The sequence below is a fragment of the Mixophyes fleayi genome, chromosome 1 (assembly GCF_038048845.1).
Source record: "Mixophyes fleayi isolate aMixFle1 chromosome 1, aMixFle1.hap1, whole genome shotgun sequence".
Classification (NCBI taxonomy): Eukaryota; Metazoa; Chordata; class Amphibia; order Anura; family Limnodynastidae; genus Mixophyes; species Mixophyes fleayi.
The window spans coordinates 234,855,761-234,872,349 of NC_134402.1; the positions used below are offsets into that span (position 1 = coordinate 234,855,761).

Here is a 16,589-nt window from a genome sequence, read left to right on the forward strand (position 1 = left end):
AGAAGCTGCAGTCGGAGGTGATCGCGGCCTGTCACTGGGCAAAATGTCGGAGTCCGTGAGGGAGAACCCGCCAAACCAACTAAGGAGGCGGATGCATTACTCCCCTCATCTATTCCTACCCAGAAACGGATGCCTCCTCTAAGGGAGATGCGTCTGTTTTTTATATGTAGGTGCTGTTAATATAATGGAATATGTTTAGCTGCTCTCTGCTGCTTTCCTCCTCATCCTGACCGTTAGTGACAGTTACTATTCAAAGTCGTCACGTCGCACAAACATATTTCTCCATCTCCGCTGCTGATAGGTTCCACTCTGAGGAACTGCTCGTTGTCAGGGGAATGACGACCAGCTGAGAGGAGCGGCTCACAGCATCACTCTCATGATCCGCAGAGAGCAAGTAAAAAATACCCGCACCACACTAGTTACCCAGCAGCTGCCGACGCATTAGGGTGAGGGAAGCCCAGAGGCTGCACACCACCTGCATGGGCCCAGAGTGAAGGCAGGCGCAAGGCTATTCACTCTTCTGGGTAAAAATTAAGGATCTCTGCAATGCTAAATAAAAATGTCAAAAAATATCCAAAACAATTTAAACGGACAAGAGCCCCCCTCCACCCCCCCAAATTGCCCTAACTCCTGAGCACTTTATCTAAAACGGAGTCTTAGTCATAGTAAGGGAGGAGCTTATGTTCAAAACAGTTATGTATCAATTGCTACACTCCTGTAGCACCTACTATAACCCAATATCTCACAGTGTCATCCAATGTCAGGAAAGAGATGTCCACTATGATGCTTTTTAAATTATCCGAGGAATGAAGTTGCTGTCCCAAAAACCTAATTTTTTATACTGTAAACACAGCTGAATAAATTTGCATATCCCTATATGGAGCAGTGTCCTGCATTGTATCCAAAGTTTGTTTTGATGTATACTAACACAATGTATATGCAATATCCAAACAGCAGAACCAGTTTTCTCATTTTTAGAGGGGACACAGATTCAGAACACTTTTCTTTTAAAATAGTTTATTTACAAGTTCCTTAACAAAAGTACACTTCTGGTTACACTGGAAGAATTGTCTAGAAATTTTACATTTCATATTCAAAATGATAACCATTTATCCTATATACACGAGTCTTGTCACCGTTTATTGCAACCTGCCCCGCTAAGTACTGCTGACCACAGAGGCACTGCTATGGATATTATTTTGCAGACTTGTATTCATAGTAGTTTTATGAAATAAACTTCCAGAAATGGAACTATTATACAATTTTGTAGTTGCTGTCCATTTTAAAAGAGGCAAGATTTAAAAAAAAAAAAGAAAAAAAAAAAAAGGAAGAAAGGAGGCAAGCAACTAAAGAACCAAGGGAAAGTAGTGCATGCTGGGTAGACAAACTATCACGCATGACAGACTATGGTACGACAACAACAAGGCTGTTAATGTCTCTAAATGGACGGAAGTTGCAGCTACAGTACAAAGCCAGTCTTTAAATTTATTTGCTATTCCTAGAAAACGGTTTCCTAATCAGTGACCATTATGCATGTGTATCTGATATATCTAAATGTGCATTTGAACTCTGCATGGTTAATTTAGTTTATAATGGGATGAAAGCTGAATAAAAACAGCCTTTCTCAAACAAAACTCACGTTAAAGCTTGCACCAGTATCACCTTTAAATAATACTAATAAAAAAGGTTCTATACTGCAGGCTCTATATTTATAATACTGCTGTAAAAAAAAGTTGCATTTTAATCTATACAATAAAACAGGCAAAAGTTGAGCCTGGAGCTCACGGTGTCTAAATACAAATATATTTATATAAATACAAGATGTGTAAGTAGAAATACATTAAAGTATAAGCATGGTTTATTTAAATAAACACTAAGGCAGCCAGTATATGCAAATTAATTACATAGAAAAGTATATTAGAAAAAAATCAAGAACATGTTATGACATACAATAAGCGGTATAATATAATTTATAATAATGTCTTATTGTTAAGAAAATTATAACATGAAAATGTAAACAAAAGCTCCTTCGTAGTTAAACAGTCATATGCACAAAAAGAACTAATTACAAATTGTAATCAATTATACAATAAAAAGTGTAAAACAGAATTCGATAAGTTCTATTTATGTACTCATTCAGTTCATTCTTGGCTGCCATTCTGGTATGTATAAGTGGTTAAATGTACACTCCTTGTTTACAAGCTTGTAGGCAGCCTTGGCTATAACCACTGAGGGCCTCATGCAGGAAATGCTATTATCATTCACCAAATACAATCAACATAATGGATGCCATTTTTCTGTTTTAAATTTACAAATACCCAACTCTTGCATGTGAGAAGATTCAATGACATTAATGCCTATTTTTGCCAGCTAGAATGTAGCCTGTGTGTGGTAGGTAGTCTGATGCTTATGGATGCGTGATTAGTTATTAAAAGACAAAAATTAAATGCACAATAACTGTAAATGAAGCTGTGAGAACAGTACAGAGTGTTTAAAATAGAAGCTTTTAAGGGAAAAGCAAACATATATATGTTAGACCACTGCCCCTAAAGTTGGTTAGTCTGCAGGTTAGGCCATCCGACCATAATTTTCATGCAAAATCTGACTGCAAAACCATGCCGCGATCATGCAATCACATCACTGCAAATAAATAGCAAGGAGAATATATTAATGGTATGCAAACATACATAAATCTAATATTCTCAATCTAAAACCTCCTGCATACATTTCTCTTTAAGATAATTTACTATGATGCATATTTGTGACCTAAAAGACTATTTCAACCCAAAACTGAAAATTCAGTATTGGGTGGAGTTCCATAAATTATACATTTTCACAAATTACTACTTAATCTAGGTCCAAATGATCCAGCAAGTCCCTTATGTTCTGGCAATGTTATCATTACTCCTTCCAAGGCAGCCTATTTTCATAAAGGCACAGTGTTATTACAACAACATACTACCAGCAGGCGTGAGAGGAACATCATCAGACTGCCGGATCTCATGGAAGTAATATTCTGTGATAATGTAGGTAATGGCACTGCACACAAAACTAACATTTTCAGCCTTGGGTTGAGTTATCATTTAAATAGGAGCATCAGCAGCTAAAAGAATATACAATAGACAACGGATACTTGGTAAACATTTACAGCCATAACTATGTGCATAGCATCTTCTTTCAGCCAGTTGCCAAAAGCCACCTGTTGATTAGTAGGCAACACAATCAATAGGAAATATTTTTTATTACTACTTGCATGTGTAGATCATTTAAACTGGCACCACAATACTATGTAAATTAAGTCAATCACACAGCTTGCTGTGTCAAACATAAGCCTTGCATCCATTCATGTGTTTTATTAGCGGTTTTCACGCCAGTTAGAAGCATGTAAATAGATATGACACTAGAAAACATTGGTTGTAGGTTCACCATATTCACTAACTCTGTTACTAACTTTTGCTAGCATTGTCGTAGCGGTAAGGTTTTTCGAATACTACTGGCTCTACCCCTATGCGTTTGGCTATTGTTAAAAAGACACAACTGCAATGCAAGTGTGTACCTGGCCTTATGCAAAAAGTTTATTACCAAGTCAAAGAAGGACAAACTTATAAAACATTTCAGGATCATGTTTGTAGATGTTTTTAATTATAGGTGTAGTGATATAATGATCACCATTATTGTTTATATTACATTACATAATTATATAAAATATACAAGTTACCCCTGCATATACTTGTATAAAGAGTAAATAATGTAAATGCTTAAAATCAGTGATCATTAGGAAAATGTGATTATTATGAGGAATAATGCACTCCCTACTATAAATGACTGCAGATATTACAAGTGACCTGTATTTAAGCACTTTGCCTACAGTCTCATACAGAACTCCGATTTTTAATATACTGTAACATTTTGGATAAAAGATCTAATATGTGTATTTGGATAAAAAAAAATATATACGGTTTGAGGAAAAATATCTAAATCTATCTGCATGTAAACCTGTTGCACAATGGTGTATGTGTATTTGCGCTATATCACCATCGGCAAGAAAAATGGGATATACACTAAAATGATTTGTTGACTGAAGTTTGATACACTGCCCAACGTAAGGTTACCAGCCCAGGTTACATGCACAATAGCATTTAACAGGGTTAATAATATTTAACTTCCGGCATGTGAATAATGCATATAAATGTATTACAATAGTGGTGTTTAAATATGTAACGGTCGTCATTATTCTAACATCTTACCCTACGGTTGCGCTTTAAAATCTTTTGTCTGATTATAAATTATATTTATATAGGAGTGTTACATATAGAAGTAAAGTGATTAAGTCATAACTTTGATATTGAGATGCCAGTTTAAATTATTTAGTTCTTCAAAACAGTCAGACCACAAAGTGCCAATACCATAAAACAGGGTATTTTACTGACAAATCTGACCTTCATTTTGACCAATGCAAGGCATGTAACCCTTGGTGCAGAAATGTTAACCGTATTATCAGTATTAATTTCATTATTACTTTGTGAAGACTTGAAAGTACTAAAATTAGGAATACATTTTTCTTCTGCAATTATTCTAACTTTCATGTCAGTCTAATAATATCTAATGAAGATCTAGTTATCAAAATATGAATCCTATAATGCATTAATCAATAACATTAGTTGATTAGTTATGTTGTTAGTAAAGTCTTCCTGTTAGGCTAATTAAAGTCCCCTCCCCCCATAAAGTTTTCACCATCAGTTGTAACACACATACAAACCACTTGTACATCCTTAAAAGGGAGTGTTTACCCCCCCCTTTAGTAAACAATGGGAGGATATCTACTAAAAAGTCCCTGCATGACAAATATACCATCCTTCAGGCATTAATATATTCAAGGTATGCCAACACCAGATTGGGACAGGTAGCTTGGTCACGGAAGATGGCTTCCTCTATTTTGGAGCATCGCCGTGTAAGGATACCATGTTCATGACGTTAAATCTTAAGAATGCGAAATCATGGGGGCAGGCGTGTGTTTTTGTTCAATAAAAAAAAAAAAAAAACCAAAAGTGGTCACCCCCCTTAATAGTCTTTATCAACAAAAGAGACAGGCAGAGAAAAAACCAGTTACAACACAAAGAAAGAATTGCACATAATCTAATCTCAACCAACACACTAGACACTGGGAGCAGATGCTTTTACTGGATAGTCAAAAATGATTTTCAATTACATTATAATTTTAGCAAGTGAATAAAAAAGGTTTCACTGACACTGAAGGTACCATTATTTTCTTGCTTTACTAGATAGTGCCCAGTGAACCATGTTCATGGAGGAAAGATCATTTTACTGAAAGCATTATGCTCTCTCATGGGCATACTTTCTCCAGTCTGTAAAGCGGTGTAAAGTAGCCAGCACGCTAGTCTGATATGCTCGCTCCTGGCCCAGCTTCCTCCATACTCCACTGACCCCATGGGCGGAATGAAGCCTGCCCAGAAGAGAGCATAACACCAAGAGTAAAATTATATCTCCTGTGTCAACAATGCTCCAGGTAAGGCAATTTTTTTCCCCGTTTACTATGTAATGCCAAGATACTATGTAGTAAAGCAAAAAATAAAATAACACTACATGACCTGTGATACGTCTGCTTTAAAAGATCACTAGACCCAAGTACAAGTGGATCTGATATTACAATAACCCAAATGAATGAACCAAAGAACCTATCATTAATTTTGTTAGCTAACTGATTGGACTCAATCACGTTTCAAATAGCTTCCTGCAGTTCCCTTCAATAGACTGTCACAAATGAAGTCTGATGTGTACAGGAAAAAAAAAAAGTGTTTCTACAGCACTAATTACTTCATATATGTTCAGTTCCGACAAGTTCCTGGAATGTTTGAAGACAGTGTATGTGTTTAGATGCTTCTAGCAGTTGTTTCATATAATTAATTATATTTTAGGCTTATTTGACTCTTTAATATGAGTAGCTGAATTTTAAAATATTTGGTTTCTCAAGCTGAATTTAAATAATTTTATAATGTTCTATTATGATACTTAATTATCAGAGGCAGGGGCTGGTGGACATCTAACCCACAGGCAAGTCCCATAGTGGGCATTTTTTCCATTAAATTGTGCCCAATAGGCTGCTGAGGAAAGTCTCGCCCCCGAGGCTAAAATTTGCCAGTCAGCCTGATAAGAGGGGACTTGGCCTGGCTTTGAATGTGTTTTTTTTTATATTCAGCATTTGTTTCCTCTCAGCAAAAAATGTAAATCCTCCCATACAACTGGGCTAATCTTGACACAAACATGGAAGCTTTACATCAGGCCTGTCTAACCTGCGGCCCTCCAGATGTTGTGAAACTACAAGTCCCAGCATGCCCTTCCAGCCATCAACAGCTTGTCTACTGGCAAAGCATGCTGGGGCTTGTAGTTTCACAACACCTGGAGGGCTGCAGGTTGGACCGGCCTGCTTTACATAAAAACAATAAGACATCTACCATGTAGAACACTACAACCATCATCTAGCCAAATATGGGATTTTGCTCTGCATTAACTTTCAAATGACAATACTTTAATTTCGCTCTGCAACAAAATAATTAATATTTATAAAAGTATTTACAATTGAAAATCCCATGAATGGTTTTGGCATGCATTCTAACATTTCAAAGTGAACAGCGACTTTCAAAAACCTTTTAAATGTGGTGTGTTGGCTTAAAAATAGCTATTACAGCCTGCTACAATCTAGCAATTTTTCAGTTAACAGTACTGCACCCATGTTACGGTATTATTCATGAAGATTTCTACAGTGATGTCCCAAGGAAGAGACTGCGACTGCTATTTCACAAATTAATGTTTTGTATAATGAAAATGACAAATGGTTCCAAAGCTGCATAAATGCAATAGGAATAATTTAAAAAGAATTAAAGCTTACATGATAATTGACATATGCCTCTGCTTTGTGCATGCTTCAATGAAAAATAGTAATCTAGTTACATTATCGCTCTATTGTACCAAAGTGTACCCATCATCTACTCACAATGGAGGCAACTATTTTTCAGACTGAACCACTATGGACGCATCCAATAAACTGGCTAGGAACTAGTCATTTTGAATTGGATCCTAAATGTAGATGACCATAATAGCTCTATCCATTGTGTGCAGAAGACTGGAAAACGATAATACCTTATTTCCTGCTTTTAGATGGCTCAAGTTGTAGTCATGTGTCAAAATGTTTGCATTACATTTCAATTCTAAACAATTCATTGCCCTCCAAGTTATTTCAATGTAGCCCAAATTCACAATTAAAAACTAAAACACTGAACATACATGTTTAAAACAATTTAAAGTGCTACCTTATTATTTATATAATATTACTAAAGTCAACTAATTAAATAGAAATTGAGTTTAAATAATAATTATAATGGCACAAATTACATTCACTTCTTGTGAAATTTTAAAAGGAAAAGTTTTAAAAATGCCTCCCGTCGTAATAAAATCTGCAAATTTATTCCCTTATTTTTCCACATTTTTGGAGAGCAGTCATATAAACGATTGCAAATATTTCATTCTTATTTGCAGCTCACAAAAATAGTTTTGGTTTTGACTTAGGAGGATACACTTACTCTACCCCTGGTGGTGGTTTGGCGTGCTGCAAGAAGTGGTAAATATATGTAGTCAGACAGCACAGAGCATTCCAGTAAGTTGCCTAGCCTATCGCAGCACGTAAATGGTTTATATACATATTCCTGAAAATCCAGTTTAACATTCTGTGCATACAAAGGGCTTTTCTGGAGTCAGTTTAACCAACCTCTGTTGAATAACATAAAAGTAAATACCACAATGAAATGTGACCACACACTTGCATATATGTACATTTGGAGGGCTTGTGCAAAATGAACATGTGATTTTAAGACATCATGTACCAACAATCACAATGTATGATAGCATGACTGTACTTAAATACTGCCTGGACGTGTGGTGGTGGACACCCTGTGCTCTGTTCGTCCTCATCAAACAACACAACATGCCCTACTCTTCCATAGTTGAAGGCACATTACATGCCCCCCAGACTGTGAAAGTCCTTGGCGTACTGTGTCTGACAGTGTTGTGGCACCTGGCTGCGCTGTAATATTCCTCCCTAAATTAAGTCAGGAAGTTAATGAATTAACAGTAATTGTCCCGATAGCACTGTGGTGTTTGCTCATTAAAGCACACATAGCGAATACATTTCATCTCCACCTAGATAAGATAAGACTGCCTGGACACATCATTCGTAAGACCACATAGAAAGATAAATCAAAGATTTGTGTTTCTTATTTTAAATCAATGTTTTGCTTAAGAAACATTTCTGATGTTCTGACCTCGGAACAAAAAACAAAAATAAACAAAAAAAAACCAACAACTTTACACCTCATTTTGAAGTGTAGAACTTTTTGGCACTTTCAATGTAACTCAAAATGGCCAAATATAGACAATATCTATAAATTGAACAAGAGGGTTTTATAAAGAGAAGAACCAAATTAAAAGCACAATGGTGACATTTCCTGAAATGTAGTTATATGCAGCCCAAGTTTATGGTGCAGATTTTCCAGCATAAGGTTCTTCTACCTCGCTGTAGCTGGTTGGACGTGCCCTGGGTAAGACCTTCTTGAACTTGTGGCTTGTCTTTGTCTTGCAAGGAACGACTGTCCTGAGCCTGTGTTTGCTAGTCTGTCTTCTGCAGCTTTTTTATGCAAGTTCATGCCCTGAAGATAAGAAAATACCAGAAAGAAAGATTTATTTTAATGAGCACTTGACATCAGCCCCGGCATCATAGTACTTTTTGCCAAGTCAGTTGGAGCCCGTTTCATATAGCTACTAAACTGGTTTTCATACTACACATTACCTTGCATTCAGCATTGTAGTGCCATCCCCGTAATGAATGATATGCTGATGGACGAGCAGAACATGTTTTTACCTCACTTCCCGAAAGTGCACCAACCCGCTTGTGTAACATCAGTAACAGGGCCATACAGGTTGACAGATGAGATCAGTTACCCATAGGTTCTTTCAACATTTTTCCCATGAATAACGTTGGTTTACATACATTAATGAAAATACCACATTCTGTACTTTTTCTGACTGTTTTTATTATGTAGTTCACACTTTTTTCCTTATCTCACCCAGCTCCTATTGACTTTATACTATTTTGCTCAATGGGTGCTAAATATACTAATGAGTAAGTAAAGTTACTTATAGAACACAATATATAAACACAATATATTAACACCTATGTATTACGCTAAGCTAAATGATAAACAATGAATAATGTGTTTATGCTTCAGTCAAAATGTGCAGTGCATTATTTTCTCTCATCATCCTACACTCCCCTTGGCCTTCACAGCACTGTTCTCTCTTGGTCCTCACAGGGGTGGATCTAGACTTTTTATGTACAGGGGCAGGGGTGGTTTAGCAGAGTCCCCCATCCCCTCCCTAATTTGTTAGTTTATAGGATTCTGTACTGTCTATATGTTATGCTGAACATCGAAAAATTGAGCTGCTTACTTTAGTGGTACAGTAAAACATATTTCTATTCAAATAACCTAGCGGAGACAGGGTGGTTTAATTACACATACATCTTTTTCTTGACGACAGGTTCACATTAATGCAAAATAATTCACTAATGTTTAAAACCTTTCAAAATATAAACAAACAGGCAGTATTGTTGAACACAAGATGGTGCTTTTTTTTTACAAGCTGTTGGCACGTATATGTTGTACTTTATCCAATCCAGTGTATGCAACCTGAAGGGATGTACTCTGTCCTATTAGTTTGATATGTGATTCCTAATTTCTGAAGTTCAGCTGCTTACTTAATACCATCATCACCTAAAGGTCCACCATTGCAGTTGGTGGCAGTACATGACAGGCTCCTCTGCTAATGAAAGGGTCAAGATATTACAGAAATCACATGACATCCTACACTCTGATTGGTGGATAACTCCAGCTATCCACCATCAGAGTGTGAAGACTCTCCACTGAATGAATAGTTAGCGGCATCCACCTTTCAGTGTGCTAATGGGTGTGCATGGTTGTGTCTGGCAGCTGAGAAGCAGGCGAAGGTCTGCCCATTTCATGCTGGAACCTTTGGCACGTCTATGTAGTGTGCGCTCACAGGCAGCTAGAAAACCCTGCGGGTGTGGGGGCCACAGTGCTGTAATCGTGTCACCTCGCCCCCTCCCACACTTACCACTAGACCTCCCCTTTGGTTGCATTTTTTAGGGGGGGTTAAATGATGAAAGGATCTATTTTACAAGCATAACTCCTGACCCATCTACAAGTATTTAATAGGTTACACGTGGCCCCCACTGCATTGTCAGGTTACTATTTCAGCAGTTTGCACTGAGCGGTGCAAATAGCTCTTTGTGTTACTCTGTTGAAACCGGACGACGTGCGGTTTGTAGCAGAAGTAAGGGCTGGCTGCAGACAGAAACTGCATATGTGTAGCTCATTGAGTATAGAGACACAGAAGTAAAGGAAAGTGCAATCTTAGAGAGAGTATGTAGCAAACAACTACAAGTAGAATAGGAGTTCTATTTGTACATTGAAATCCCAACAATCCCCAGTAAAAATAGACTTATCCTTTACATTTTTACAGCCCACTATTTTGATGATTCTTACCATATTATACCAAGCAGAAACAATCAGCTTTTCTTCTTGATCTCTCTGTGTCTTTGTTTTCTCAAATTCTTTCTAAAATAGAAATACATCAGAAAAGTTAATATAATATACACTGTATAGAATATATATTGCTTACTGCAACTGCTCCCAAAATGATATGATATGTTGCATCTGGCCTCTAGCTAAATAACACTGTTGAAATACTTACACGCAGAAAAGCAAGACCAAATAAAAAAATATAAAACTATAACTGTATTAATAATCATTCAGTTCTTTAATCTCTTTCACATGAACTTTACCCACTACTCTTAAATTCCTATGGCACATTGCTGATACTGTAATATTGTAAGAAATACAATTATGCCCTGACAAATAGGTTATAAATCAACAACATACAGGGCAAAAAAAGTTATTTTTTCACTTATAGTTGCATGCATTTTTTTCCTCAAAGCCACTGGGGGACACAGAGAATAATTGGTTAAAATCTGACTAAAAGACAGGACACTGATAGATCTGTTACTGCTGGGCAGGGTCAGCTGACACAGCAACTAGAAGAGACATTTGAAGGCTGACAAAAAACACTAAGCTTAATGGGGCTTTAAGCTCGCATGAAACTTGACCTAACCCAGCGAGAGACAGACTGGCTAGAAATCACTCTTACCCATACATGCCAACTTTCAAAACTTCTCACCCGGGAGATACCGGGGGAGAAGTCATGTGACAGGGGGTAGGAGGGGGCGTGGTCATAGCCCCGCCTCCACTATAAACTTCCGAAATTCACGGCATTGAATAGCGGGGCTTAATGACACGTTTAAGCCCCGCCCCCACCATTCATTGTCATGAATTTCGGCGAATCTGGGAGGTTTGCCTACTCTTCCAGGAGGACTCCCCAAAATTGGGGAGCCTCCTGGGAATTCCGGGAGAGTAGGAAAGTATGCCTTTACCTTTCCTCAGACCCTATTCCAGAAAGGACAAAAGGCAGTAACAGGGAGCTGTTCTTTCATGTGGATGAATAAATTCTAGACCACAGGTGTGGAGTTTGGATATAAAAAAAAAATGACAGTGGGCCCCGATTCATTAAGGAACTTAAGTAAGAAAACTTACTCAAATTATTTGCCTAAGTTTTCTGGACAAAACCATGTTGCAGTGCAAGGGGTGTAAATTAGTTATTACTGGCTGTTTTTTCATGTAGCACACAAATATCAACTTTAAATGTCAGTGGACAAATAAGCTATCAAGTATTTGTGTGCTACATGAAAAAACAGCCAGTATTTTCCTTATGTGCAAAATAATAAACTAATTTGCATCCCCTGCATGTAACATGGTTTTGTCCAGAAAACTTAGGCAAGAAAATTAGTAAGTTTCCTTACTTAAGTTCTTTAATGAATCTGGCCCAGTAGGAACAAACTTGGTTGACATAAAGGCTTGAAGCCACTTTTGGACAGTAGATTGATACAGTCTGGAGTACTGCCATATTCACATGAAAAATAACATTGAGGGGAACTAGAAGGATCCAGTGGAATCAGAACTGACAATCAGTAGAATTGGATTCACATTCTTAGCCTGCTAGAATGCTTTTTTTTATTGTTCCATGGACAGATGTTTTAAGCATACAAAAGAAATCAAAACAAACAAAAAGGAAAGCAAACAATTTCAGTTTTTAGCTGAATGTTCTGTTTTTAGAAACATTTGTTTCCTGTTGCCTGACGAATATATCTATTGCCAGGTAGATGAATGCTGCCCTAACAAGACTGGCTCACTGTATATCTATATATCAATCTATATCAGCCCTGTGAAGTCATCCTGCAACTTGGACATAAACAAATTCCTTTACCTCCAAAACGTAGCAAAAGTTGACATTACGGCTGCAGAAAAGGGACCACAAATGACCAAACAAAAAAAAAAAAAAAAGGAGGGGGGGGGGGGGGGGTTTCCTGCAAGTAACTACCCCACTTATCTGTACTCCCTCTAGCAACAGGCCAAAGAGGCAAAAAGACTAAAAATTACAGTTAGACTAATTCTGCCTGGATTAGCATAGGAGCATGGTTGCAAAAACAACCCCCCGAAACCTTTATAAACATATGCATAAACCATATATTTAAGGATTCCCGAGATTCTTTGTGATGGTACACAACCCCTACGTGATCAGAGTGTACACAGAGTCATATAAAAGTCTACAGTTTTGCAGGGACAGGAACCGCTAGTAATCCTAGAAGTTAAGATAAACAACAGCAAAGATGCCTGCAAAATGCTAAACAGCGATTTCCACGTTTTTAGTGAATGTTGAACCCTCTCTAGTTTCTCTGGAGTATGGGTATTTTAGTATGATCAGAACCTGTGCACTCAGTTGTATGTAAACTTGAATGAGAGTGCTGCTTGAATGGCAACAACAACACTAGGGGGCACATTCAATTAGCTTGGTGGTCAGTGATTACGCGCCCGCTGCGCTTTAATTAAAAAGTAATGCGGTACTGTATATTTCCCTTCACAACCCTATGTGGTGCGAAGAAAAATCCGCTTTATTGCGGTACCGCGTATTACTGTCACCAGCAGTTCTGGCGCGTCAGTCGCGGCACACCAAGCTAAGTGAATATGCCCCTAAGGGCAAAGTGTTCGGCATATGACTGATGAAAAAATAATTTTTTAAGAAAACATAAATATATAGCCATATAAAAGAAGAGTCATTTGAATATTTGATTTCTGCACAGCCAACATATTTAGCAGCTGTGAACAAACACATATTACAACCTTTGAGAAGCCAAAACACAGGGTTTACTAGTTAGTTGCAGATTTTATTATAACACAGGATGCAAAATCTTATAACCCATTCAGATGAGGAGATTTCCCATGAATTTTGTTTCTAAATGTAAATGAGGAACTAAAATTAAATACTTAATTGCCTTTGGTAATGTTTATCTGTAAGTCATAAAAAAGAAGATTTACACTGACACACTACACTCTATCGCAGAGAGCGAAATGCGTGTTCTGGGGTACATGTACAGTCAGGAAGATACACACAATTGTTTCTACAAAGAATTACACTGCGGTAGCAGAAAATAAAAGAACGGAGCCAATGTTAAAACAAATTTACTTCTGGTTTCATAGTTTACAACTGCATCCATCAATAAAAATTAAATGAAAAGATTGATCCAAAAGTCAGCAGATAACATGCAATGAAACACCCCGTGAAACAGGGTCAGATTTATATCTCTGGAGTCTGTGGCCACCCAGGAAAATGTTACTTATTTTGCTGCACCCCTCTGCCAGCAGCTAGTTTATCATCCATAAAATACACCACATGCTATGTTTTAGGAATTGGTAAAAATATAGTAGAAATAAATGGACTTCTATAGTTAAGATAACATAGGACATGACCAATATGGAAATGTAGATGGGGCCTCTATGATGGCCTGATGTTAACACAGGGCTGTGTATATGCAGGTGTGGTGCTGTAATCAGTGCGCATGTGACGGTTTCTGGTGTAGATTGGACTGTATGTTACAGCTATGATTACGGTGGCATGGGACTGCATAGGGTGTTCATTAGACTGTGAGGGAGTGTCATGGTGGCATGGGAATGTATACGGTAGGCTTGCTGATCTTGTGCTGGGTATCAGACTGTATGTTAGGGGAACGCAAGGGTACCACTTTTCTGAGTTTATTTTTTATTCCAGATGAAAAAAAATAAGTTGAGAAACCCACTGAACAGCTGAAGAGAAAGGCAACATGTCATTATATGAATACATTTTAAAATGATTACCTCTGTGTACAAGTGATAGTGTTAGACTCTCCTATTTTCCCTGGTGACACTCAAGCTTCATGAGAAAACACCTGGTACGTAAACACAGTCAGAGCTCCACCTTCCCCGCCCTGTGGTCTGCATGATACCAGATAATGTGTGGTGAGGAGTTCCACTAAGGGCTAAGTGACTGAACACTCGATTTAAAATTTGTAGAAAAAGTGTTCAGTAACATTTAGACTGAAGACGCAGCCACAGCTCAGTACTTAATATCATGAAGGGCCTTGCAGCAGAGAAGCTGCACTGCCGTACATTTAGAGATATCAGCATTAATTCACTCTGATCTCTCAGAGTGGAGTGCAGTAAGCAGGGCTTCTAAAGCCCACCCCTTCTTCATGATATGAAGTACAGTCCATGAATGACAGGCACATCAAGGTAGTGCATTGGAAATGACATGAATGCTGCAGCACTAGTGCTAATGTAGGGGACTACTCCTCAATGCTGCTTCAGCTTGGCATGAGCCTACCATGCATAAAGAGAAATCTGCTCCTGACTGGGCCATTACTAATATCCAACCATGATGTATGAGCTGTTGCTACCCAAAGTGAAACTCAAGGCAAACTGCATTCAATGTTATCTGGGTCACCCAAATATAAATAAGTAAGTTTCAGCTACTAAAGTGCTAAGAGCATCTACTGTATATCATCTCCCAGATCTCTATGGTCATTCTTATTGAGGTGTAATAATCCTATCACAATACACAAGGTGGCCTATTGGCAAGGAATATATGTGACATCATTGGGGGCAGAGCATGATATCACTGCTGTGTGGTCAGGTCCAAAAAAAACACCAAACAAACAAAAAGAAAAACAAAAAACACAAAACATGACAGAACAGGCAAGAAAGGTGGCAGACACAGTCCCCTTGCTCACAGCTTGCATAAACGGATAACCATGAAATTATGCTAGGCACAACTAAGACATTTCTGAGGTTACAGTACCTTTAAACTTACCTCTAAAGAATGGAACATTTTATCCCTTTCTTGTAGTTGATTTTTTAAGGCTTGTATCTCTGGTCCTGTTCCCTGGTTCTGTTTTGGATCCAAGGTGCGGATAACCTGTGGAAAAATACATTCTGGTCAAAAATCTTAGTTACAGTGTGTAGCCACCTGCAAGCCATGAGCCAACAAATACAATATAAAGTTTTACTCAGAACTTACACTTTTTGCCTTTTCTAGATATTTTTTGTAGCGTTCCTCCATTTGTTTCATGTCATCTTCTTTCTTTCTTAAAGCATCTTGTAATTCTTCAATTTTAATTGCTTTATTAAAACAAAACAATGAAATGGAGAACAATGTTATTAATCAGGACAGGCTTTACAACACAGTCAAGCAAAAAACACAGTAATGGACTTCTGTGGGGGGTGATTAACACATAACAAATATTGTTTATATATGATGATCACACCTCAGGACTATCTGTGCATGGTCCTAGGCTACCACTAACTACTTTAAAGCTGTATTTTTCTGTTAATTATTTTTTTAAAGAATGTTATAACAGGAACAAATAAATGCGTATGCACCTCTTCTCCTTTTTACAGTAACTTATAACTAATAATGCATAACAACTGAAACAATACAAAAGAAGTCAATTGCATAACCATCAGATAAACTAGTCTACATAGATGTTAAAGAACTGGAAACAGGAAAATTTAACCAGAGATGCAGACTCCATTCTGGAATATGTTGCAGTTTTATAAATTACATAAAAATAGTAGAAAAGAAATGCAGTAATACCATGATCAAACTGCCACCCCGACAATATCCCGGATTTTTGAACCCGGCATATTGCCGTATCACAGAGCATCCCAGCTCATCAGACCCCATTCCCATTACACCTTGGACCCAGGAAATACCCGTTTTGACCCTGTTCATACTGAACCCGGGTCTGCCCTGGTAATAAGTGAGTCATCACAAGAGGAGCTTTGATTGGCTGACAAAGATCACTAATCCCCCCAATCAGCTTGTTTCTATGAGACATGGGTTGAAAAAATGGCGGCTACCCGGGATGGACCTGGGAATAAGCCTGCAAAAGTCTCGGGTCTAATTTCCAAGTCATCAGACCCGGGTAGATGCAGGGACCCCTGTTCACACTGATCCACAACCCGGGTCGTTGGGGGTCACCCCGACAATATCCCGGGTTTTTAGGTCAGTGTGAA

General features: G+C 37.9%; 1 protein-coding gene across 1 annotated transcript in view; it reads right to left on the bottom strand.

The window, feature by feature from the left end:
- Nucleotides 1-8,579: 8,579 nt before the first annotated feature.
- Nucleotides 8,580-16,589, bottom strand: part of LOC142151852 (protein Hook homolog 3-like) — a 50,946-nt gene continuing 42,936 nt past the window's right edge. The window contains exons 19-22 of the mRNA XM_075207915.1: nt 15,592-15,692; nt 15,385-15,489; nt 10,635-10,706; nt 8,580-8,720 (exon numbers count right to left, since the gene is read on the bottom strand). Coding sequence (XP_075064016.1) covers nt 8,580-8,720; nt 10,635-10,706; nt 15,385-15,489; nt 15,592-15,692 — 419 coding nt within the window. The remainder of the gene's footprint in view (nt 8,721-10,634; nt 10,707-15,384; nt 15,490-15,591; nt 15,693-16,589) is intronic.